Below are 26,222 nucleotides of genomic sequence, written 5' to 3'. Positions count from 1 at the left end.
CAGATACTACTACACACAAAAAAAAGACATTTCCATATCGAATTGTAAAACGATTGATTTGATTCCCCCCAAGGTTTTTAATTTGATCTAGAAACCAAGACCCCTCTTTTATAAACAGCACGTCCCCCATATATGGTATAATTCCTCCTTGTTGGGAAGAGTCCGCTCGTCGCTGAGATTGCATCAAAGTGAACGCCTGATACTGTGATATTAAGCAGTGTTTTGCAGCAGCATTGTGGTGTCATAAAGGAGCAGTAGGTGCATTGTTGTTGTTGATAATTGCCACTGCCTGGTACAGAAGTAGTAAGAACTCTGTTCCACAACAACAACTGACACGTGGAATAAAATGATCCGAGATCTAAGAGATGATTTCATAATGGCGTTCACCATCTGCTTTGACTGGTGCACCTGCTGTAAGCATCTCTCAATGCAGATGTGAATTCGATTCGGTTTATCATTTTAGTAACAGATTGCTAGTATTATCACAGTACTGTTTCACCTTCCAGATTCCAGTATCTGCATGAGCATGTTTTCATCCGTGTGATATCCGTGCAATATTATCCATGTAATATCGCCATAATATTCACGCATGCCACGTTATGTTACAAGCAACACATTTTCTTCTTTGCTAATGTCAAAGACTAGGGACGACGAGAATCGCCGAAAGGTTGTTACAGTAAAGCCTACACGTTAAATGACATAAGAAACGCAGGAAAAGACGGAATAAATAAATATATTCTTCTTTTCGGTGTAGGAAGGCATCAAGGCAGGGGCCAAACAATGCTGTTCTTATGTTCATTTAGCATCTTGAGTGTGGCCCATACATGACACACGAAGCGGACCTAAGGCTAGCATAGATTAATGGTTGAGATGTGTAGCCCAAAGGCCTAGTCTGACAACGGTTTGCCCTCTCACTGTAAGGTCCAAGTCTGTTAACTAACGGATACTAATTTAGCCACTGTTTCCCGACACGTCCACTTGGATGGAGATTAAGAGACGTAGCGTTGTTCAGATCAGAGGCCTGTTGAGACCGTGATAAGTCAGCGAAGCTCTGAAGCTCTGAGTCATGTGTTCTGAACCGAGTCATGTCTTCCGGCACACAGGGCCCAAGAGGAGACAAAGGACCACGAGGCGACAGGGTAAGTTCAAAGAGAACCGCGTGGCTTTTTATTTTTTAGTGGAGATTTCTTTTTAAATGCCACGACGACGCCGGCCACATTTATTGTTTGTGTTTGTAACATCGGAACACGTCCACGACGTCACATATTTGGCACACTTATTTGATGACGTCATTTCAACCGTCGACTTGGATAGGCCACGCCCCTTTGTTTACATGGCCCACAGGCCGCTACATCCACAACGTCGATCACAGAGGATGTTTACTATATAGGCTACATCCTCTCAATTATCAAGTCTCCTGCAATTTATTTAACTTTTCTCTTTTTGGGGGGGGGGGGGGGCAAATATGAAACTTTTTAACAGTAAAGAGGGCAATGGACAATGCTTCCCACATCGTCTGTCTTTGTGACGCCAGCACAATTTTGAACCTTTACTCACATTTCACATCATAGTGTTCTCACGACGTTTCATGGCAACCTAATAACCCACAGCTGCTATTTAGTGATGCTCACCTGTTCCTCAACCACCTGTTTGCTGACCAAGATGTCTGCAATAGAATACTTTAAATACTATGAATACCTTTTTGGAACAGACATTTTAAATCTCACATATTTCACATTATGGTAGTATCTCCAGTAGTCACTCAGCTCAGCTGTGGTTTACTGACATTGTGGTCTGTGCTTTTACAGAACAATATATATGTAGTTTACTCACAATATGGTCTGTTTTACAGGACAATAATATATCTAGTTTACTGACAATATGGTCTGTTTTACAGGACAATAATATATCTAGTTTACTGACAATATGGTCTGTTTTACAGAACAATATAATAATTTACAGACAACCTGTTCTTCTGTGTTTTACAGAACAATATATAGTTTACTATTCAACATGGTCTGTTTTACAGAACAATAATATATCTAGTTTACTGACAATGTGGTCTGTTTTACAGAACAATATGTATAATAATTTACAGACAACATGTTCTTCTGTGTTTTACAGAACAATATATAGTTTACTCACAATATGGTCTGTTTTACAGAACAATAATATATAGTTTACTCACAATATGGTCTGTTTTACAGAACAATAATATCTAGTTTACTGACAACATGGTTTGTGTTTTACAGAACAGTATAACATATATTATTCAATATAAAATATGATTCAAAAACAGTATAACATATATATATATATAACAATATTATTCCTTTACTTATCCCCCTGGGGACATTTGGGGATATATATGTAGTTTACTGACAACATGGTCTGTGTTTTACAGAACAATATACAGTAGTTGACTGACTGTGTTTGTGTTTTACAGAACAGTATACAGTAGTTGACTAACAACATGGTTGTGTTTTACAGAACAGTATACAGTAGTTGACTGACTGTGTTTGTGTTTTACAGAACAGTATACAGTAGTTGACTAACAACATGGTTATGTTTTACAGAACAGTATACAGTAGTTGACTAACAACATGGTTGTGTTTTACAGAACAGTATACAGTAGTTGACTAACAACATGGTTGTGTTTCACAGAACAGTATACAGTAGCTGACTAACAACATGGTTATGTTTTACAGAACAGTATACAGTAGTTGACTAACAACATGTTTATGTTTTACAGAACAGTATACAGTAGTTGACTAACAACATGGTTATGTTTTACAGAACAGTATACAGTAGTTGACTAACAACATGGTTATGTTTCACAGAACAGTATACAGTAGTTGACTAACAACATGGTTATGTTTCACAGAACAGTATACAGTAGTTGACTAACAACATGGTTATGTTTTACAGAACAGTATACAGTAGTTGACTAACAACATGGTTATGTTTTACAGAACAGTATACAGTAGTTGACTAACAACATGGTTATGTTTTACAGAACAGTATACAGTAGTTGACTAACAACATGGTTATGTTTTACAGAACAGTATACAGTAGTTGACTAACAACATGGTTATGTTTTACAGAACAGTATACAGTAGTTGACTAACAACATGGTTATGTTTTACAGAACAGTATACAGTAGTTGACTAACAACATGGTTATGTTTTACAGAACAGTATACAGTAGTTGACTAACAACATGGTTATGTTTTACAGAACAGTATACAGTAGTTGACTAACAACATGGTTATGTTTTACAGAACAGTATACAGTAGTTGACTAACAACATGGTTATGTTTCACAGAACAGTATACAGTAGTTGACTAACAACATGGTTATGTTTCACAGAACAGTATACAGTAGTTGACTAACAACATGGTTATGTTTTACAGAACAGTATACAGTAGTTGACTAACAACATGGTTATGTTTTACAGAACAGTATACAGTAGTTGACTAACAACATGCGTGTGTTTTACAGAACAGTATACAGTAGTTGACTAACAACATGCGTGTGTTTTACAGAACAGTATACAGTAGTTGACTGATGATGTGTTATTGTTTCTTAGGGTCCACAGGGACCTGATGGTAGAGATGGCAAAGATGGAGTGAACGGCCCCGCCGGACCCCCTGGACCCCCCGGCCTCGGAGGAGTAAGTCCACGTTTCTTCCCTTTCTTCTCTCTTTCTTAATCACCAGCTTGTGACGTTTGTTTCAAACCTCGGTCCACTTTGGGCCACGTAGATCAAGCTGTTCCCGAAAGGGTTCGAATAATATACACGAGGCCCAAACCATGTGCTAAGGAGTCTTAAGGAGATGTGAAATGATGTCCCTTTATGGAGCGCATGCTCACACTCCCGTCTGCTCTGTAAAGTCCTACGATATGATCCCATGACCCTTTGACCTCATTAATGATAACATCACCGATGACCTTTTGTATCCATCCCACCTCATGACCTCACAATAGGCTCAGTAATGGCTTCCAGTGAGGTTGACATCATCAACATCATCAACATCATAAACATCATAAACATCATAAACATCATCAACATCATAAACATCATCAACGTCATAAACATCATCAACATCATAAACATCATCAACGTCATAAACATCATCAACATCATAAACATCATCAACGTCATAAACATCATCAACGTCATCAACATCATCAACATCATAAACATCATCAACGTCATCAACATCATCAACATCATAAACATTACATTCAAACGCTTTTTAGCTCCAAATACTGTATATCATGCTATTTTAAATACGGCTAAATAAGTTATTTGGCATCTGATGAATGAACCTGACTTTTGGAAATGACAGAAGACTTAAGTTAGAGTTCACCTGACTTTCTGATGATCTGAACAGGAAACAAAAATAGTTACCTCATTACCCTTGTGTGTCTTCTATTCAACCAATTGTATTGTTGATACGAAAGTAGAATATACTATCTAACTGTGTAGCAATAGATAGTATATGATACTATACTATTTATTTTTGGACCAACAATACCTTTGGCAGGACAGGCGATAAACTCATTGACTGTCTATTGACCCTCTATTGGCTGTCTATTGACCCTCTATTGGCTGTCTATTGACCCTCTATTGACTCTCTATTGACTGTCTATTGACCCTCTATTGACTCTCTATTGACTCTCTATTGACCCTCTATTGACTGTCTATTGGGTGTCTATTGACTGTCTATTGGATGTCTATTGACTGTCTATTGGATGTATATTGACTGTCTATTGGATGTATATTGACTGTCTATTGACTGTCTATTGACTGTCTATTGACTCTCTATTGACTGTCTATTGACCCTCTATTGACTGTCTATTGGGTGTCTATTGACTGTCTATTGGATGTCTATTGACTGTCTATTGGATGTATATTGACTGTCTATTGGATGTCTATTGACTGTCTATTGGATGTATATTGACTGTCTATTGACTGTCTATTGGCTGTCTATTGGCTGTCTATTGACCCACTATTGGCTGTCTATTGAATGTCTATTGGCTGTCTATTGACTGTCTATTGACCCTCTATTGGCTGTCTATTGAATGTCTATTGGCTGTCTATTGACTGTCTATTGAATGTCTATTGGCTGTCTATTGGCTGTCTATTGAATGTCTATTGGCTGTCTATTGGCTGTCTATTGGCTGTCTATTGACCCTCTATTGACTGTCTATTGGCTGTCTATTGACTCTCTATTGATCCTCTATTGACTGTCTATTGGCTGTCTATTGACCCTCTATTGACTGTCTATTGGCTGTCTATTGGCTGTCTATTGACCCTCTATTGACTGTCTATTGACTGTCTATTGATCCTCTATTGATCCTCTATTGATCCTCTATTGACTGTCTAAGGGGAGCCTCTCTGTGAACCTTTAGAATAGAATATCTCTGCACTGCTGCTACACTGGTCATTGAAGCTCACTGTTTTGGAGCAGAATTCAAACCATAAAATCCTACTTCTGGAGCTTTAAAGTGTATTTAATCACGAATGAGAGTATTTATATTAAAGTCGGTACACACATGAATAACATACGATGATGTGTTTCTTTTTGCCAGAACTTTGCCGCCCAGTATGAACATGGATCCAAATCCGCTGATCCCGGCCCTGGAGTCATGGTGAGACACACACACACACACACACACACACACACACACACACGCACACGCACACGCACACACACACACAGACACGCTAGAAGTGGACTAGAGACACTTCCTCTATCACCTAATGGACGAGAGACACTTCCTTTATCACCTAATGGACGAGAGACACTTCCTTTATCATCTAATGGACGAGCGACACTTCCTTTATCACCTAATGGACTAGAGACACTTCCTTTATCATCTAATGGACGAGAGACACTTCCTTTATCACCTAATGGACTAGAGACACTTCCTTTATCATCTAATGGACTAGAGACACTTCCTTTATCATCTAATGGACGAGAGACACTTCCTTTATCATCTAATGGATGAGAGACACTTCCTTTATCATCTAATGGACGAGAGACACTTCCTTTATCATCTAATGGACGAGAGACACTTCCTTTATCATCTAATGGATGAGAGACACTTCCTTTATCATCTAATGGACGAGAGACACTTCCTTTATCACCTAATGGACTAGAGACACTTCCTTTATCATCTAATGGACTAGAGACACTTCCTTTATCACCTAATGGACGAGAGACACGTCCTTTATCATCTAATGGACTAGAGACACTTCCTTTATCATCTAATGGACTAGAGACACGTACATATTTATCAAATACACATCTGCAGTGACACAAATGACTATGTGTGTTGGAATGACCTCATCTCCGATAATGTGCTGATAGTTGAATGATAAATGGATGAAAGTACTAATGATTATCTCTCCTTCCTCTCCTCCTCAGGGAATGCTGGGATCTCGTGGACCCTCTGGCCCATCCGGTGCCCCTGTGAGTGGCACACAGTGTTTGTTTATATTAGGGATGTCCGATATTGGCATTAAAATGTGATATCGGTGTCGATATGATGGTTGTCTGTCTCCTAATCACCGTGTCGTCCTCCACAGGGCCCCCAGGGACACACCGGACATGCCGGCGAGCCCGGAGAGCCTGGACAGACTGTAAGATCATCCTCTATTATCACCGTTTAACCTCTTAACTCTGAAAAAAGTGCATACCCAAAGTAATCTGCAATTTATTATACTTTATACTTACAGCACATGCATGATGAGTCCGGTCTCTTTTCACGATTCAAGAGATTCAAGAGATTCAAGATTGTTTTATTGTCATGTGCAACACAGTTAAACAGACAGTTTGCCATACAATGAAACTCTTACTTTGCTAGTCCGCCCCTTCACACAAAATCACACAATACTTATTAACTAAAACATATTTAAATACAAGCGAGTGCTAAAAAATAAGGTAGAAATTGATAAATATAATAATATACAAGGCACAGTGAGTAACGTTGCACGTTCCGATTCAGTGTTTACAATATGAATGGAGGTGATAGTGGGTCACAGATGGTCCTTCCTTTTGAAAGGAAACATTCAGAAACAGGAAGAATCACTTTGCTTGCTTTTACATTTTTTAAGTTAAGTTAAGTTTTAAAGTTTTTTTTTACTTCCATTTGAATTATCTTGCAAACAGAGGCCTCTTACGGGTTCCAGCTGATAGGTATGACCTGGAAAACACAATGGGTCCATAGCCTAAAGCCTTATCTAGTATAGGTCCAAAGTTGATAACAATACCACAGAAAATGAGTGTTTTACACAACCTTTTCTAATGGTATGTCTATGCGTTTTTCCAAAATGACCATTTGGAGGAGACCCTATGTCTCCAAACGCTGTAACTCTTGAACGCTTCAACGTACAGTCAAAGTCCTGGGCTCTAATGAAAGGTTACACATAGAGCTATCTTCAGATACTATCAGATTCACTCTCAATATGACTGAAACAGAGTAAGTGAAGCATAAACGCATCCCATTGACAGTTATATAGGAAGAAAATACATTAGAAATCTGACTCAGACATGGCCCCTAAATGTGGCCTCAGTTTCTCGATGAGCTGCCGGTCACAGCCCTGTGTGTGTGTGTGTGTGTGTGTGTGTGTGTGTGTGTGTGTGTGTGTGTGTGTGTGTGTGTGTGTGTGATGCTTGCCGGTTCGATGGTTTTGATTGCTCGTGATCTTTCCTTCCCAAAGGGCGGCGTTGGTGCTCGCGGACCCCCAGGACCCAGCGGCAAAGCCGGTGAGGACGTAAGTAAACATCTCGGTTTCTAAAAATAATACCACTTCTGTTTTTTTCCATTTCTTTTTGATGTGTGTCATCTTCTCAAAGTTGTGATAAATTGCAAACATGCTCTATTTATGGACCGTACGTGTCCCTGGAGTTTCCCGGATGTTAGTTGTTTGGATTTTAAAGGTGAAGAGAGGCCACACGCTGATTCCACTGTTCCCGTAATGCACTGGGAGCATCAGGTGGCCAGCGCGTGGTGATTCTCCTCAACTCAAGTGCTGCTGTGTTACAACTCCAGCACTTTGCTAAAGCATTTCCTGTTTTTTTTTTTTTTTTTTTTTTTTTTTTGGGATGTGCACCATGTCTACCTTTGTTTTCTATAGATAAGTAGACTTTAACTTGTGTTTTTTTCGACATGCAGGGTAACAACGGCAGACCTGGCAAGCCCGGTGACAGAGGTACCCCCGGCGCTCAGGTGAGTGAGCTACACCAAAACACACCAAAACACTCAGAGCCGACACATAATGCAGGCTGCTAACACAACCGTAGCTAGACATATAATGAACTCGGATACACAAAATGTATCGGAAACACCTTCTGTTAACACCCCCCCCCACACCACACACACACACACACACACACACACACACACACACACACACACACACACACACACACACACACACACACACACACACACACACACACACACACACACACACGCACACATACACACACACACACACACACACACACGCACACATACATATTATAGGTAAACAAACAGATCATCCACACAGACAAATGCCATAAATGTCATAAATCTTTGTTGTGTTGTAATAATCACCCTATACATCTCGCTGTGATCCCCTGCAGGGTGCTCGTGGATTCCCCGGAACCCCTGGACTTCCAGGAATGAAGGGACACAGAGTGAGTGTTGACGGCCTTGGTCCTGTCCTGTCCTGTCCTGTCCTGTCCTGTCCTGTCCTGTCCTGTCCTGTCCTGCATATAAACGTCTGGGTCCCATTCACTAAGAGCAAATTGGAGAAACACTTCTAAACCAGAGCAAAATGGAAGAGGAGCTACAACTGCACTTTAGAAAAAGAAAACACCTTTACAAGAAGGTTTTGGAACCTAGCGAGCACCCTTGTTTGGACCTCCGGGAGTCTGACTTGGCAGTGGGAAAACAAGCCTCTATGGATTCTCCACTTCCTGTTCACCGACTTCCTGTTTACTCCCTGTTTCCCGTGCCCCGAGGGGTGCCTTGGGAATCTTATGAATGATAAGACCGGGATGGGTCAGTGTGTGACATCATAAAACCGTTGGAAAATGCCTTCCCTTTTTCCGCTTGGAGATAAATCAGAAGAAGCGGTGACTCCCCAGTGCCGAACTTCTTCTGGGGCTGCGTTAATTCCATCCTCATCTAGGAACTAGGAAGCGCCTTCTGACTCCCAAGGAATAATGGATTCAGATGTGTTGGAAGCACGTGTCATACGATCTGAGGAATTGAAGGACTGAACGTCTCTGAATAAGGCAGCGCCGTTTTTTTGCTGTCGTTTTAGATCCATGGTGGCTCTTTAGTGACATGGTAGCTCCAGTAGAGAGTGAGTAGGGGCTGATTTGTGGATTCAGAGAACAGTTCCACCGGAATGGGAGAGAGACTGTAGCCCTGTTTTCCACCTACCTGAGGACAGAGACTCTAACGTGACGTGGGGATAATGTGCCTGCCTCACACGTTCGTTTGCCAACTCCTCTTCCAAATGGACAGATTAGCTCAGTCATTCTACCCCTGTATTGAGCACAGGTCTTCCACTATAGATAACAACTGTAGAATGTTCATATGTGTAGTAGACTAGTAAGACTTTTCCCTTACCACCGGTGGTGAAAGCTACCGTCTCATCAGAATTCAGAATTCGGATGAAGTTTATAGTATTTTTCGATGAATGGATGAACCTTGTTCAATCACTCTGGATAACTAGTATCTCACTCTAACCTTCTATAGAGCCCCCCCCCCCTGCTTTTCTTAGTCGTTGTGGATCATCTCCATTTGTATTTTAGTCCTCTCTGCTCTTCAAGGAGAGCTTTTTCACACCTTCCTTCGCTCAATAGGTGTGTAGGGAGAGATAATTCCTGGTATCCCCCGTCTTCAGCTGCATAGCGTGAATCTGACAATCTGTTTCGGTCACTTTCACCTTCATCTGGCACCTTCGTCTTCCCCGTAGGGCTTCAAGTCCAAAGCCTACTGTGTCTTGTGATGTTTGTCATTTGGTTCCCCGTTAAAACTATGGAGGTCCTCGCTCTGACCCTCTATCCTCCCTGCTGTGTGTTTTCAGGGATACACCGGTCTTGATGGACGCAAGGGAGAGGCTGGTGCTGCTGGTGCCAAGGTAAGCTGGCACCCACCCTAATCACAGAGCCGTGTAAGCTAGTAGCACCCATACCCATCCTAATCACAGAGCTGTGTAAGCTAGTAGCACCCATACCCCATCCTAATCACAGAGCCGTGTAAGCTAGCACCCATACCCACCCTAATCACAGAGCGGTGTAAGCTAGCACCCATACCCCACCCTAATCACAGAGCTGTGTAAGCTAGCACCCATACCCCACCCTAATCACAGAGCCGTGTAAGCTAGTAGCACCCATACCCACCCTAATCACAGAGCTGTGTAAACTAGCACCCATACCCACCCTAATCACAGAGCCGTGTAAGATAGCACCCATACCCCATCCTAATCACAGAGCTGTGTAAGCTAGTAGCACCCATACCCACCCTAATCACAGAGCCGTGTAAGCTAGTAGCACCCATACCCCATCCTAATCACAGAGCCGTGTAAGCTAGCACCCATACCCCACCCTAATCACAGAGCCGTGTAAGCTAGCACCCATACCCACCCTAATCACAGAGCCGTGTAAGCTAGTAGCACCCATACCCACCCTAATCACAGAGCCGTGTAAGCTAGTAGCACCCATACCCACCCTAATCACAGAGCCGTGTAAGCTAGCACCCATACCCACCCTAATCACAGAGCGGTGTAAGCTAGTAGCACCCATACCCACCCTAATCACAGAGCCGTGTAAGCTAGTAGCACCCATACCCACCCTAATCACAGAGCCGTGTAAGCTAGCACCCATACCCCACCCTAATCACAGAGCCGTGTAAGCTAGCACCCATACCCACCCTAATCACAGAGCCGTGTAAGCTAGCACCCATACCCCATCCTAATCACAGAGCCGTGTAAGCTAGCACCCATACCCACCCTAATCACAGAGCCGTGTAAGCTAGCACCCATACCCACCCTAATCACAGAGCCGTGTAAGCTAGCACCCATACCCACCCTAATCACAGAGCCGTGTAAGCTAGTAGCACCCATACCCCATCCTAATCACAGAGCCGTGTAAACTAGCACCCATACCCATCCTAATCACAGAGCTGTGTAAGCTAGTAGCACCCATACCCACCCTAATCACAGAGCCGTGTAAGCTAGCACCCATACCCCATCCTAATCACAGAGCTGTGTAAGCTAGCACCCATACCCCACCCTAATCACAGAGCCGTGTAAGCTAGCACCCATACCCCATCCTAATCACAGAGCTGTGTAAGCTAGCACCCATACCCACCCTAATCACAGAGCCGTGTAAGCTAGCACCCATACCCCACCCTAATCACAGAGCCGTGTAAGCTAGCACCCATACCCACCCTAATCACAGAGCCGTGTAAGCTAGTAGCACCCATACCCCATCCTAATCACAGAGCCGTGTAAGCTAGCACCCATACCCACCCTAATCACAGAGCGGTGTAAGCTAGCACCCATACCCCACCCTAATCACAGGGCTGTGTAAGCTAGCACCCATACCCACCCTAATCACAGAGCCGTGTAAGCTAGCACCCATACCCATCCTAATCACAGAGCTGTGTAAGCTAGCACCCATACCCACCCTAATCACAGAGCCGTGTAAGCTAGCACCCATACCCACCCTAATCACAGAGCTGTGTAAACTAGCACCCATACCCACCCTAATCACAGAGCTGTGTAAGCTAGCACCCATACCCCACCCTAATCACAGAGCCGTGTAAGCTAGCACCCATACCCCACCCTAATCACAGAGCCGTGTAAGCTAGTAGCACCCATACCCCATCCTAATCACAGAGCCGTGTAAGCTAGCACCCATACCCACCCTAATCACAGAGCTGTGTAAGCTAGCACCCATACCCCACCCTAATCACAGAGCCGTGTAAGCTAGCACCCATACCCCACCCTAATCACAGAGCCGTGTAAGCTAGCACCCATACCCACCCTAATCACAGAGCCGTGTAAGCTAGTAGCACCCATACCCACCCTAATCACAGAGCCGTGTAAGCTAGTAGCACCCATACCCCACCCTAATCACAGAGACCTGTAAGCTAGCACCCATACCCCACCCTAATCACAGAGCCGTGTAAGCTAGCACCCATACCCACCCTAATCACAGAGCTGTGTAAGCTAGCACCCATACCCACCCTAATCACAGAGCCGTGTAAGCTAGCACCCATACCCACCCTAATCACAGAGCTGTGTAAGCTAGCACCCATACCCCACCCTAATCACAGAGCCGTGTAAGCTAGTAGCACCCATACCCACCCTAATCACAGAGCTGTGTAAACTAGCACCCATACCCCACCCTAATCACAGAGCCGTGTAAACTAGCACCCATACCCCACCCTAATCACAGAGCTGTGTAAACTAGCACCCATACCCCACCCTAATCACAGAGCCGTGTAAACTAGCACCCATACCCCACCCATGTAGAAAAAAACGATATATTATAATATATTATACAATAATATAAACAGACAAACACACACGGAAGCCACACAGTTCAGCCTACCACTTAAATACACATACGTAATGTTTTATTTATCACAATCAAACCTATGCCTGATGCCTTTAGACCTTTGACCTTAAGATACTTAGAAAATACTTCATCCAATGAATCTGACCCCCCCCCCCCCCTCTCTCTCTCTCTCTCTCTCTCTCTCTCTCTGCCCCTCCTGTAGGGAGAGACTGGTGCCCATGGAGCTGCTGGAACCCCTGGACTCGCTGTAAGTCTGATGGAAATATACACATAATTATTATATAATAATATATATTTCACCGTGACACGCTTGATGCGTCGCTACTGGGAACCGCTTGGACCGCAGTCGACTTCCCGTTGTGCAGCGTTGGCAACAACAGCTGACAGGACGTCGACGGTAGTCCGTTCTAGAAGAGGGCTGGTTCATGTTTGTTTTGGTTGTCGGGTTGAAGCTGTGTCTACGTGCAGAAGGCTTGACTCCATCACTTACATCACCGTGACTTAGTAGCACGGTCAATTCATCTTTCTATGATTTTGATATTGATATTGGATGGCATGTTGTGTCATACGGTATGCTCATTATATTATATATATGAGATAGATTGAATATAGATATGCAACACAGACACAAGAGAGATATCATTCTACTATTTTACAGCTACATCTATCTAAGTGTGGATTGTTTGATGGCAGTAAAGGCACTTGTTGATCCTCCCTCCTCCCCCCGTGTGTTTCCTCCAGGGATCTCGTGGTTTGGCTGGCGAGAGAGGCCGTGCTGGACCCGCCGGCCCCGCCGGTGCCCGTGGTGCTGACGGCAATGTTGGACCCTCCGGACCTGCCGTGAGTACCGGCCCTTTGAAGGAATTTACCGAATTTGCCGATCTCGGTGCAGTTTTATCTCACCGCGTTCTGACCATAGCAGTCAGACATGTAATATAAAACTGCACCCAGGTCAGCAGCACCGGCCGTTAGGATAAACCTAGACACCCAAGCTTTCGCCGCCCCTTATGTGAACTTTGACCTCCTGATGTAATAACGTCTGTTGTCGTGTTTCCCAGGGTCCTCTTGGAGCTGCCGGACCTCCTGGTTTCCCCGGATCCCCCGGCCCCAAGGTGGGTGTGGTGGTGATGATGTCACTTCCTGTCTGACATCTCTTCTCGTTCTCGTCAGAAATCACGCGTGATTTGAATAGATGTATTATCTTAAGGTCACAGTGAGTCATGTGACTCTAACGACTGAACCCTCATAGGATCCCTATTCGACCGCCGACGGCAACATCCCCCGCTCCACACACATTAGATTCAGTCTGATTGGCCCGAGTGCCCGAAGTTATAGCCAATCGCCATCCCTTCAACTCCAGCTGTTGGATCTGCGTTTAGTATCCCCAGGGGAATTGACCCAAGGAATCCCAACCTGAGCGTGTGATAAGAGCAAAATGCCCCCCCCCCCTTTGCATTTAGAGAACCCACATCCCCCCCTTTGCATTTAGAGAACCCACATCTAGTCAAGTAGTCAAGGCGTGATGATAGTTTCACTGCCTCGCTTGGTCTCTCACGGGTGTCTCTCACGGGTGAATTTATGGTACTGGCCAGTTATATTCTTAAAAAGTCTTAAGATAAAGAGATGGGATTCGTGAGAAGGGTTAATCGTTTTCTTATTTTACAGTACATGGGTAACTTATAATACTGTTCTCCAGCAGCAGGTGTGACTACTAGTGTGTCTTGCTGACTGTCTCTGGTTGTGTGTGCGAACAGGGAGAGCTCGGAACCGCTGGATCTTCCGGCCCATCCGGATCTCAGGGATCCAGAGGAGAGCCCGGTGTCAACGGCGCTGTCGGACCCGCCGGCCCCGCTGTGAGTTTTCCTTTACATTTTTAATACACAAAAGAATCTGTAAAATCAATAAATGTGGTAATTATTTTGCTGTAGTGTTAGTGTTGTAGTAGAGCAGTGTGGACTTATATCAAATCCCGACCTCTTCTCTCGATGCTCCAATCACACAACCGTTGCTTCCCGAGGGAAAGCGACAGTTGCGATTGGAAGGATCGAGAAGAGAGGTCGTCGGGGTTTGAGACGAGTCCATTGGACTGTTTCTTATTACATTCCCTTTTAACACGTCCTCTCTTCTCCCCTACAGGGTAACCCCGGTGCCAATGGACTGAATGGAGCCAAGGGCGCCGCTGTAAGTATCATGATGGTTATATATACATAGATAGGTCAAAAGGTCACTAGTAGGGGGTCACACAGAGTGTGTTAGTTGGGGGGGTGCAGCGGTGGCCAAAAGGTTTTTCGAGAAGCGGGGGCTCGTTATGAATGAATAACACTCTCCCGTTCCCTCAATACCAACCGCTCGTGGTGCCCTTGAGGAAGGCACTTAACCCCCCAACCGCTCCAGTGGAGCTGCTCAGTGGCCAACAGTGTCAGACTGTGGTTGTACTGGGCAGCAGCTCCCAGGTGTGAATGTGTGGAACAGGACGTTTCTGAAAAAAAGAGCGTCAAATACTCGACGATTCACTCCTGGAAAAGCATTTCTCTCTATTTATGATTCATTATTCATGTATTTCACGATGAGCAATGCGCTAATGGAGGACCTGTACCTTGTATACAGGGTGCTGCTGGTGTCGCTGGAGCCCCTGGCTTCCCCGGAGCAAGAGGTGGACCCGGTCCTCAGGGCCCCCAGGGATCCTCTGGACCCAGAGGCCTCGCTGTGAGTACAACTCTCTCACTCGCTTTCACTTTCACTTTCACTTTCACTTTACTCTGCACTCATAAAACACACACAAGGAAACAACACACAGGCTACTTTATCTGACACGTGCACACGGAGACGTACAACTATAAATGCACACAAACACACTTGCACAGGCAAACATATGCATCATATGAATTGAATATGATATTCACGAATATTTACTACGAATTGAAAATGGGGGGGACCCTGATGTAAACAAGACGAAAGTCTTTCTCTGGTCTGCATCCCCTTATACAATTGTGTGTATTGAGCCGTACTGTATTGTACCCATTCTGCAATCTGTTAAATAAAGTTTTCATTCATTCATTCATTAATTTCATCACGGATACACACACAAACATACTTGTATGTGACACATTTACTGTACATTACCTGCACGCACACACACACACACACACACACACACACACACACACACACACACACACACACTCGCTATTGAAAACTCACTTGTTCATTAATACTAACTGTTTACTTGCATCTGTTGTAGGGAGATCCTGGTGTCGCTGGTATCAAGGGAGACTCTGGAGTGAAGGGAGAGCCTGTAAGTATTATTGATCATATATACCGTGTTGATTCTAATCAATATAATATATTAGTCAAAATATAGCTTCACAGTCAGTGCCATGAAGCATAAAGTATAAAGGTACTATAGATACAAATGTTATGTAGACGAATCATTTTAAATATATATATATAAAAATATATCCACATAGCCTTTAGAAAGGTGTGGAATTAAAGTATTGCTTTTCCCCCAAAACATGTATTCCACAATGGTGGAATCCATTTACTGATCAGTTGCTTGGTTGCTGTGAAAATTGTTTCTCTGCTCCTGTTTTCAAAAAGAAAATGGCAGCCTCCTCGCTTGTTAACGTTCTCTTTGTCAACCTAAAGTTGAACCTAAAGTTGAACCTAAAATATGGTTCTGACAACATTTTCCATATGAAATAGGATATACATTTGCAGAATCTTGATTCACATTTGATCTGCAACACCTAGTTTGATAGTTTCATCTGAACTTAGGCTCTTACTCGATGGTATTAACCACCGAGGGGAGGGGGAGGTGTAGTGCAACATCTAGTGGCTGAATCTATAGCACCTTTAACAGGTTAGCTTGACATTTTTTTTATTTTAGTAGACTTTATTTATCATAATACAATTTATCTTCAATGTGGCACCTATGTGCCGGTACCTTAAAACAGATTGTTAGCTTCATGTTGCGTTCTTCATTCAAACCAACTGGTGCTGCTACTACCTGAAAGCTACACTAGCTTATCTAGTGCTATCTGAAAGCTAGCTCATCTAGTACTACCTGAAAGCTATCTCATCTAGTACTACCTGAAAGCTAGCTCCTCTAGTACAACCTGAAAGCTAGCTCATCTAGTGCTACCTGAAAGCTATCTCATCTAGTGCTACCTGAAAGCTATCTCATCTAGTGCTACCTGAAAGCTAGCTCATCTAGTACTACCTGAAAGCTAGCTCATCTAGTGCTACCTGAAAGCTATCTCATCTAGTGCTACCTGAAAGCTATCTCATCTAGTGCTACCTGAAAGCTATCTCATCTAGTACTACCTGAAAGCTAGCTCATCTAGTGCTACCTGAAAGCTAGCTCATCTAGTGCTACCTGAAAGCTATCTCATCTAGTGCTACCTGAAAGCTATCTCATCTAGTGGTACCTGAAAGCTAGCTCATCTAGTACTACCTGAAAGCTATCTCATCTAGTGCTACCTGAAAGCTAGCTCTACTACCTGAAAGCTAGCTCATCTACTAGTACCTGAAAGCTAGCTCATCTAGTACTACCTGAAAGCTAGCTCATCTAGTACTACCTGAAAGCTAGCTCATCTAGTACTACCTGAAAGCTAGCTCATCTAGTACTACCTGAAAGCTATCTCATCTAGTACTACCTGAAAGCTAGCTCATCTAGTACTACCTGAAAGCTAGCTCATCTACTAGTACCTGAAAGCTAGCTCATCTAGTACTACCTGAACGCAAGCTCTACTACCTGAAAGCTATCTCATCTAGTGCTACCTGAAAGCTAGCTCATCTAGTACTACCTGAAAGCAAGCTCTACTACCTGAAAGCTAGCTCATCTACTAGTACCTGAAAGCTAGCTCATCTAGTGGTACCTGAAAGCTATCTCATCTAGTGCTACCTGAACGCAAGCTCTACTACCTGAAAAGCTAGCTTTCAATGAGAAACGCTAACAACGCTAACATGACAATCTTCGGTTCATAAAATCGCAGATGGAGAAACATTTTCTCCCAACGGCAGAGTTCCATGAAGCTGCCATTTTGGAGAAGGGACTGGCCGAGGGAAAATAACTGAATACAATTTAGTTTCGACAAGTCCATTAACCCGTCCGTGTTCTTCCACACAGGGCCACTCTGGACCCCAGGGAGGTCCCGGACCCGCTGGTGAGGAAGGCAAGAGAGGACCCACCGGTGAGCTCGGATCCACCGGCCCATCTGGAAGCCGTGGAGCTAGAGTGAGTATAGGCCTCCCTGACCTCCGTCTCCTGGTGGTGGCAGATCCATCCATCCATCCATCCGTCCTTCCATCCAGTGTTGACCGGTTCGTCCGCTAACATGCTCTGTGTCTGTGTGTCTCTCTGTGTGTGTTTTAGGGAGCTGGAGGTACTCGTGGTCTGCCCGGCGGCGAGGGTAGAGTCGGACCTATTGTAAGTATTCATCGATTCATTTTATTAAATCCTCAATCCACCGACACTCCCTATGTGCATTCAAAGTCAAGCGTGCATTTTCTTCCCGACTGCCCCTCACTGATATACCGACTCTTCTTCACCTCCTTCCTCTGTCTCTCTCTCTCCCCGCAGGGCATGCCTGGTGCCCGTGGTGCCTCCGGTGCTGCTGGAGCTCGTGGAATCCCCGGTGATGCTGGCCGTGGTGGCGAGCCCGGTCTGACCGGTGCCAGAGTGAGTCTCCCTCGTCTGCTCCGAAGTTAAACGGGAAATAAATAAAAAACGTGATCGCTGTTTTTTTTTTTTTCACTGGAGATGTGAAGGTACCACTGATTGGTTGATTGGCCGTGTTTAATATTAAATGTCTTGATTGTTTTCATTCTTGTAGGGTCTCCCTGGAAGCCCAGGAAGCTCTGGACCCAACGGCAAGGAGGGACCCGCTGTAAGTATAATCTACCTGAGTTACACCTGAATCTACCTGAGTTACACCTTAATCTACCTGAGTTACACCTGAATCTACCTGAGTTACACCTGAATCTACCTGAGTTACACCTGAATCTACCTGAGTTACACCTTAATCTACCTGAGTTACACCTGAATCTACCTGAGTTACACCTGAATCTACCTGAGTTACACCTTAATCTACCTGAGTTACACCGTAATCTACCTGAGTTACACCTTAATCTACCTGAGTTACACTGTAATCTACCTGAGTTACACCTTAATCTACCTGAGTTACACCTGAATCTACCTGAGTTACACCTTAATCTACCTGAGTTACACCTGAATCTACCTGAGTTACACCTGAATCTACCTGAGTTACACCTGAATCTACCTGAGTTACACCGTAATCTACCTGAGTTACACCGTAATCTACCTGAGTTACACCTTAATCTACCTGAGTTACACCTGAATCTACCTGAGTTACACCGTAATCTACCTGAGTTACACCGTAATCTACCTGAGTTACACCTTAATCTACCTGAGTTACACCTTAATCTACCTGAGTTACACCTTAATCTACCTGAGTTACACCTTAATCTACCTGAGTTACACCGTAATCTACCTGAGTTACACCTTAATCTACCTGAGTTACACCGTAATCTACCTGAGTTACACCTGAATCTACCTGAGTTACACCTGAATCTACCTGAGTTACACATTAATCTACCTGAGTTACACCGTAATCTACCTGAGTTACACCGTAATCTACCTGAGTTACACCTTAATCCTGAGTTACACCTGAATCTACCTGAGTTACACCTTAATCCTGAGTTACACCTGAATCTACCTGAGTTACACCGTAATCTACCTGAGTTACACCTTAATCCTGAGTTACACCTGAATCTACCTGAGTTACACCGTAATCTACCTGAGTTACACCGTAATCTACCTGAGTTACACCTCCATGCACCTGAGGACCAGACTAGCAGTGGAGCCTACATTACATGCACTGGAACTTCCTGTCGTACTTACCTGCGTCCTCTTCTCAGGGACCCGCTGGACAAGACGGACGCTCTGGACCTCCCGGCCCAACTGGACCCAGAGGCCAGCCCGGAAACATCGGCTTCCCCGGACCCAAGGGACCATCTGTGAGTATAGAACCCGTGATGAACCCACGAGGCCGGACAGAACCGAGACCGGGAGATTATTTATGGCTGCCTTCCGAATTGTACCCCTGCGAGTCTTTCGTTTTTGGGGTTGTGAAAAAGACCTGCAGGGTTGTGTGATCCAGTAGTTCTCAAAGTGGTGGTCTGGGGACCCTCCGGGGGTCCATGAATGGGGATCTAGGGGGTCCCCAGCAACACGAGTAATAGTTTAATTTCACTAATATTTTATCCACGCATCCTAGAAATCAGCCCAATGAGAGAGTATATAAGAGTGACCACATCAGAGGTTTCACTCTCTCCAATCTTATCAATTTGGGGGGACATATAAAAGTAATAATCATCCCCCAAGGGTCTAACTATGCTTAACATAATATAATGATGATAATATAATGATAAATATAGATATTAATTATTTCCATCCAAGTGGGATGTACTGTGTACCAGCTTTTCTTCTGAAAACAATACAGCACGCCTTGACATGCTTTTAACCTCTCTTTTCTCCCCCTCTCTCCCCCCCCCAGGGTGAGGGTGGCAAGCCCGGAGCATCTGGACCCAGTGGTGCCTCTGGACTGAGAGTGAGTCTCTGTTGAATACATTACAGTGTAGCATTCGTCCCACAGGGATTTGTCAAGAGGTTATCCTCTGAATTAGCTGTTGTTAGCATGTTGTCACCATGTTTTTAACGGTGCCTCTCCCCCCTCCCTCTCTCTTTCTCCCTCTCTCTCTCTCTCTACGTAGGGAGTACCTGGCCCCGATGGCAACAACGGAGCCTCTGGACCCGCTGGAGTTGTTGTAAGTACCCCTATGTACCGGGTTTAAGCCTATACCTAGCCCTTATATTTATTTAATTTAATTTAATTTAACCTTTATTTAACCAGGAAGTCCCATTGAGATACAACATCTCTTTTGCAAGGGAGACCTGGCCAAGATGACAGCAATGACATTTGCAATATATCAGACAGCAATAAAAATGTGTGATACATCACACGAGAACATAATAAAAGTGCATGTAATCACATGTAAACACAAAAACACAAAACAGAATAGTCTACATAATAGTAAAAGTGTATGACAGTATAATACAGGGTAATACAGTAATTTTGCAGTTTTGCAGTTGGGACCCGACTACAGAAAGCAGCGACATTCTTCTTGTAGGAAGTTATGTAATAAAGATGTAAATTCGCAGAGAGAGACCAGGGTGTCTAAGTGGATATGGTGCTGTAGCCCATTCCATGCCCAAGGTTGCGAAGCTTGAAAAAGCTGTTCTTCCTAGTTCAGTGTGTATTCTCAGGTTTTTTTAAAGTAGCCATCTTGTGGACCTGATATGGTAGCTGCTAGAGGCAAAGCTAATTAGATTGTATATATCTCCTACAGTTAGCTTAGCTTCCCTTGGGCTGTCCTATATGGGAGACCCGGCTTCAGATCCTGCTATGAATCCATGCATAACATCTAGAGTAGCTTGGATTTGAACAATACATGATTAGGTCACTATCAAATCAGGTGTGTTCTTAAATATGACTGCTGATGATTTGTCCCAGTGGTTAATATCATGTCTCCTCTCGCTCTCAGCGTTCAGTTGTGTCAAATATTCTTAAACCTGTCATATCCTCTCTTTGCCACCATTACTATGCATTGACTAATGACTCTGTCTCCCACTCTTGTCACCCTCTCTCTCTCTCTCTCTCTCTCTCTCTCTCTCTCTCTCTCTCTCTCTCTCTCTCTCGCTCTCCCCCTACAGGGTAATGCCGGAGAGAAGGGAGAGCAGGGACCCAGTGGAGCTCCAGGCTTCCAGGTTTGTACCAAATCATGCTATATTGAGTTTACCTGATACTCAGTTCATTATTCACGTCTGAGAGCTTCCAGTCTGGACAAGTTCAGTTGTTGTTATTCTATAGGTATGACAGTTACGAGTAGACTCTGCCTAGTAACAGACGCTCGAGTGGCCCGGTTGAAGGTCCAACCTGAAAAGGCACCAGGACCAGACCCTGAATCACAAAAAAATTATCACAAAAATCAGGCGGGACTAGCCGCTAGAGATTCAGGGGTTGAATCCAGGTCAGTTCAATGTAGGCCTATTTTTTATTTGTTGCATCTCTCATTGTCGCCTACATGCGATGAGATGACACAAGACATGTCATATCATTGTCAGAGAACTGAACAGCTAATCACAGTATGAATGTTGTGGATTATTAGCCAATACAAGTGAGACCCACCTCACACAGTGAACTGGACAGTGTTAGCTTAGCAGAGATGGAGGAATCTAATCTCTCATTGCACCTATTTGTATTCTGCAACATTTTTATTTAAACAGCAGCAGTCAATGTCCATTTGATTGATGAGAATCTAATTTCCTTTCATCACAAAGTTGAAAAGACACACGAGAAGAAAAAAATAAATACAATTGTAAGATTCAAACCTTCGAGTTTCTCAGATTCTCCTTTTTATTCCGGTCAGCCTTTTTATTCAGAAAATAACATTTGATATGCATTTATCTGTCGTTAGTTTTCATTTATCTCGAGAGTAACTCGGTAGACATACATTCATATTATGATGTTGTTGTTGTTGTTTTTTTTAAACTGGCACTGATGTTTTGGGTCGATGTCCACAGGGTCTGCCCGGTCCCGCTGGTCCCGGTGGTGAGGCTGGCAAGGCTGGAGACAGAGTGAGTAGAACACGGGAAACACACGCACGCCACATGAGTGACACAAAATTATGACAAAAGAGGTCGATATCTTTCTCGACACGAGGTTCGAAAATGTACAGTATATATTGCGGTGAACTGTTTTGCATCTCTCTCAACCGAGCGCTTGTCTCTCCACAGGGTGTCCCAGGAGACCAGGGAGTTTCTGGACCCGCTGGTATCAAGGTAAGTTCGCCCCGTCGATCCACCGTAATTCTTGCTTTACCACACAAAAACACAGATCCATAAACATAAACACGCGGTAGCTTGCCGACGTAGGCTCCGCTCTGAGCCCCGAGGTCGATTGTCTCATACGAGTGTCTTATCGAAGGCTTCGGTTCTATCCGTTCGGTGGATGCTTTCATCTAAAGCGCCTCACCGTATACAGTATTCTAGTATGGGACGACCTCCAAGGGGGAATTGAACCCGTAACCTCGTCCACATTAGTGCCACGCTCTACACATTGAACTACGGTATACAAGGCCTCATTCAAATAACATCTGATCTGGAGACCACTCTGTCTCATCCATACGGACTCTAACATTCAAATAACATCTGATCTGGAGACCACTCTGTGTCATCCATACGGACTCTAACATTCAAATAACATCTGATCTGGAGACCACTCTGTGTCATCCATACGGACTCTAAACTCTCCCTCTGTGTGTGTGATCTGGAGCCCAGTCTGTCTCATCCATACGGACTCTATACTCTCCCTCTGTGTGTGTGATCTGGAGCCCAGTCTGTCTCATCCATACGGACTCTAACTCTCCTCCTCTGTCTGTGTCCCTCCAGGGAGAGCGTGGAAACCCCGGTGCTGCTGGATCCACCGGAGCCCAGGGAGCCATGGGTCTCCGTGGACCCGCTGGAGCCGCTGGTATCGATGGTGGCAAGGTAAGATCCCAGCCGGCATGGTGGTGCACTCGGTAGCGGAATGCGATAGTGAACAGGTACAGGTATAAACGGAGGACATGGTCGCACAGTGCACCGGCCTCAGATCTGTACCAGATACACAGTATGTTCTGTAAATATAATTGTAGTGCTTAGAAATGAGAAGTTCTATTGTAACATACGAAGTGTAGTTTCAATACAACCTCTGCCTTTCTGAGTAATAGTACAACAAGTCGCTGTATTATCGGTAGCTCAACGCCAAAGGGAAACAGGGTTGAGTTTGCTAGCGGAGAAAGACTCATTCCTTCGTTGTCTCCTTTCCCAGGGAGAGCCTGGTGCCCTCGGAGTCGTCGGTTCCGCTGGACACCAAGGAGCCGGTGGTATGCCCGGTGAGCGCGGAGCTGGTGGTACCCCTGGAGGCAAGGGAGAGAAGGTAGGCGGCCCCCCAGAAAAGTACCACCGTTTAGGCCCAAGTCAGGGTCCATCACCGCAGATTCAGCATGGCCAGATAATTTACCCATCTCTGACCTCCTCGTCCAGTCTCCTCAAACCTCCGATCGAGCGACAGTTGCAATCGGAGGATCGAGAGAGAAGAGAGGGGCGGGGTTTGAGATAGGTCAATTAGCCTCCGGCGTTCGGTGAACTTTGATTTGTACCATTTCTACTGGTGATGTTTTTTCTTCTCCTCTATTCTCACAGCGTTCAGTTGTGTCAAATATTTTGAAACCTGTCATATCCTCTCTTTGCCACCATCACTATGCATTGACTAATGACTCTCTCTCTCTCCCTCTTTCTCTCTCTCTCTCTCTCTCTCTCTCTCTCTCTCTCTCTCTCTCTCTCTCTCTCTCTCTCTCTCTCTCTCTCTCTCTCTCTCTCTCTCTCTCTCTCTCTCTCTCTTTCTCTCTCTCTCTCTCTCTCTCTCCAAACAATAGGGAGAGGGTGGACACAGAGGACTTGAGGGCAACTCAGGAAGAGATGGTGCCCGTGTAAGTTCCTCTCTCTCATCCCTCAACATCCACGTACAATCCAAACACATAACATTGGATTAGATTTCATTCAAATGTATTGTCATTACAGCACAAGTACAGTACAATGAAAATCAGAGTGCACATGTAACCAGAGTGCAAATGTAACAGTAAAGTGCAATAGTAATATACAATGTACCGGTGATTAAACTGGGTATAAAATATATAAATTAGTAATACTGAGTACTACAGAATTGTAGTATTAATATGTACAGTGATACAGGTATAAAGACACTATGGTTAGTAGTCATACTGGCCAGCAGCGTAACTAGTAAGAGTAGGTAAGGGACATGTACAGATATAGATATAGTATGTACAGATATGTACAGATATAGATATAGTATGTACAGATATGTAAAAAGGTGAACCCACCTAAACACATGTCACCCTCCTGTTTAAGTCAACATGGATCGCTATGATCTCTTATCTTATCGTCTTTTTGGAGAAAAATAAAACAAAATATTATACTGATATATTGTAGTTTACCCACCTTGTATTTCACCACCGATCAGATCCTCGGTCTTAACCCGACGTCCTCTCTCTCTTTCTCAGGGCATGCCCGGACCTGGTGGCCCCCCTGGACCCGCTGGAGCCAATGGAGATAAGGTTAGTCAACTCCTACATGCATCTTTCACCTGCGTGTTTAAGAAATACTCAACCCAACTGGAACGTATGGATTGGATCAAGTGTGAGTGTGTGTGTGTGTGTGTGTGTGGGGGGGGGGGGGTATGGGAGGTGTCAAATAATTGTTATTTTTAATTGTGTACAAAAACAAAATGGAAGACATACTGTATACATCATCCTAGAGGGGAACATACTCCCGATCCGAGGTGACCTGATACTAGAAAGGATTACCAATACAGGGATTTTATTTATCTGCACGTTTGAGGTCAATAGTTGAAACAGATTCACTTTCTGATTGAACGTTGTGAGTACCTGGACCCCCCACCTCTCTCTCTAGATGAGTCCGCCGCTGTAAATTAAGCCAAAACCTCAGCATTGCCACCTGCTGGCAGTTTGGTAGTACTGCATCAATAACTCCAGCACGACAGCTCCAGTGGCAAATAGAGAAAGACGGCTATTTACTATAATATAACAAGTCAATAATGAATTCCCCAGGAAATATGTACGATTTAGTGTATTAACTAACAGCTTCATTTATACCGATGAAAGCAGGAATGCAACGATATGTAAAATCAAAGGATTTTCCATCTGAAATTATTGAAAGATATACAGGATATGATGTTTTGAAACTGAATCACCACTGGAATGGTCAATGACCAATAGTCAAAATACCAAAATACCAATATACCAATATAATATAACAAAGATAACTGGCTATCTTTCTGAAACTCTGGCTTGATTGCTTGGTTGATTGATTGATTGATTGATTGATTGATTAACTGACTGATTGGTTGGTTGGTTGGTTGGTTGGTTGGTTGGTTGGTTAGTGGGTTGATATGCTGATTCATTGATTATAGTATTAATCCTCCACGGTTGTTCTCCTCCTCCAGGGTGAGACCGGCTCCTTCGGACCCTCCGGACCTGCTGGAGCCCGTGGACCCTCTGTAAGTATCCCTGGACCTCCTCCTCCTCCTCCTCCTCCTCCTTCTCCTCCTCCTCCTCCTCCTCCCTCTCCTCCTCCTCCTCCTCCTCCTCCTCCTCCTCCTCCTCATCCTCCTCCTCCTCCTCTTCCTCCTCCTCCTCCTCCTCCTCCTCTTCCTCCTCCTCCTCCTCTGTGAACTCATATTGCAAGTGAATTCTCGACAATGGCAAAGATCCGTCTCCCTGACCCGCTGCTCGTCTCCCTGTCTGCCTCTAGGGGGAGCGTGGAGAGGTCGGACCCGCCGGATCTACCGGATTCGCTGGACCCCCTGTAAGTAGCTCAGCCAGTCGCCGTACGACACACACAGTTAAACCCTGTGAGAACGATCGAGACGGCCGCCATTTTGTGCCAAATCCTCACGTGTGC

At 44.3% G+C, this 26,222-nt stretch overlaps 1 protein-coding gene across 1 annotated transcript in view; it reads left to right on the top strand.

The window, feature by feature from the left end:
- The first annotated feature begins 1,042 nt into the window (after nucleotides 1–1,042).
- Nucleotides 1,043–26,222, top strand: part of col1a2 (collagen, type I, alpha 2) — a 38,495-nt gene continuing 13,315 nt past the window's right edge. The window contains exons 1-32 of the mRNA XM_084328103.1: nucleotides 1,043–1,139; nucleotides 3,589–3,672; nucleotides 5,598–5,657; nucleotides 6,437–6,481; nucleotides 6,598–6,651; nucleotides 7,732–7,785; nucleotides 8,187–8,240; nucleotides 8,642–8,695; nucleotides 10,099–10,152; nucleotides 12,801–12,845; nucleotides 13,340–13,438; nucleotides 13,657–13,710; nucleotides 14,353–14,451; nucleotides 14,735–14,779; nucleotides 15,206–15,304; nucleotides 15,840–15,893; nucleotides 17,727–17,834; nucleotides 17,973–18,026; nucleotides 18,180–18,278; nucleotides 18,433–18,486; nucleotides 19,538–19,636; nucleotides 20,176–20,229; nucleotides 20,393–20,446; nucleotides 21,393–21,446; nucleotides 22,263–22,316; nucleotides 22,476–22,520; nucleotides 23,130–23,228; nucleotides 23,551–23,658; nucleotides 24,158–24,211; nucleotides 24,803–24,856; nucleotides 25,765–25,818; nucleotides 26,073–26,126. Coding sequence (XP_084184229.1) covers nucleotides 1,086–1,139; nucleotides 3,589–3,672; nucleotides 5,598–5,657; nucleotides 6,437–6,481; nucleotides 6,598–6,651; nucleotides 7,732–7,785; nucleotides 8,187–8,240; nucleotides 8,642–8,695; nucleotides 10,099–10,152; nucleotides 12,801–12,845; nucleotides 13,340–13,438; nucleotides 13,657–13,710; nucleotides 14,353–14,451; nucleotides 14,735–14,779; nucleotides 15,206–15,304; nucleotides 15,840–15,893; nucleotides 17,727–17,834; nucleotides 17,973–18,026; nucleotides 18,180–18,278; nucleotides 18,433–18,486; nucleotides 19,538–19,636; nucleotides 20,176–20,229; nucleotides 20,393–20,446; nucleotides 21,393–21,446; nucleotides 22,263–22,316; nucleotides 22,476–22,520; nucleotides 23,130–23,228; nucleotides 23,551–23,658; nucleotides 24,158–24,211; nucleotides 24,803–24,856; nucleotides 25,765–25,818; nucleotides 26,073–26,126 — 2,106 coding nt within the window. The 5' untranslated portion in view covers nucleotides 1,043–1,085. The remainder of the gene's footprint in view (nucleotides 1,140–3,588; nucleotides 3,673–5,597; nucleotides 5,658–6,436; nucleotides 6,482–6,597; nucleotides 6,652–7,731; nucleotides 7,786–8,186; nucleotides 8,241–8,641; nucleotides 8,696–10,098; nucleotides 10,153–12,800; nucleotides 12,846–13,339; nucleotides 13,439–13,656; nucleotides 13,711–14,352; nucleotides 14,452–14,734; nucleotides 14,780–15,205; nucleotides 15,305–15,839; nucleotides 15,894–17,726; nucleotides 17,835–17,972; nucleotides 18,027–18,179; nucleotides 18,279–18,432; nucleotides 18,487–19,537; nucleotides 19,637–20,175; nucleotides 20,230–20,392; nucleotides 20,447–21,392; nucleotides 21,447–22,262; nucleotides 22,317–22,475; nucleotides 22,521–23,129; nucleotides 23,229–23,550; nucleotides 23,659–24,157; nucleotides 24,212–24,802; nucleotides 24,857–25,764; nucleotides 25,819–26,072; nucleotides 26,127–26,222) is intronic.

Source organism: Notolepis coatsorum (assembly GCF_963971535.1).
Source record: "Notolepis coatsorum genome assembly, chromosome: 13".
NCBI lineage: Eukaryota > Metazoa > Chordata > Actinopteri > Aulopiformes > Paralepididae > Notolepis > Notolepis coatsorum.
This window is presented reverse-complemented; position numbering and strand designations above follow the sequence as displayed.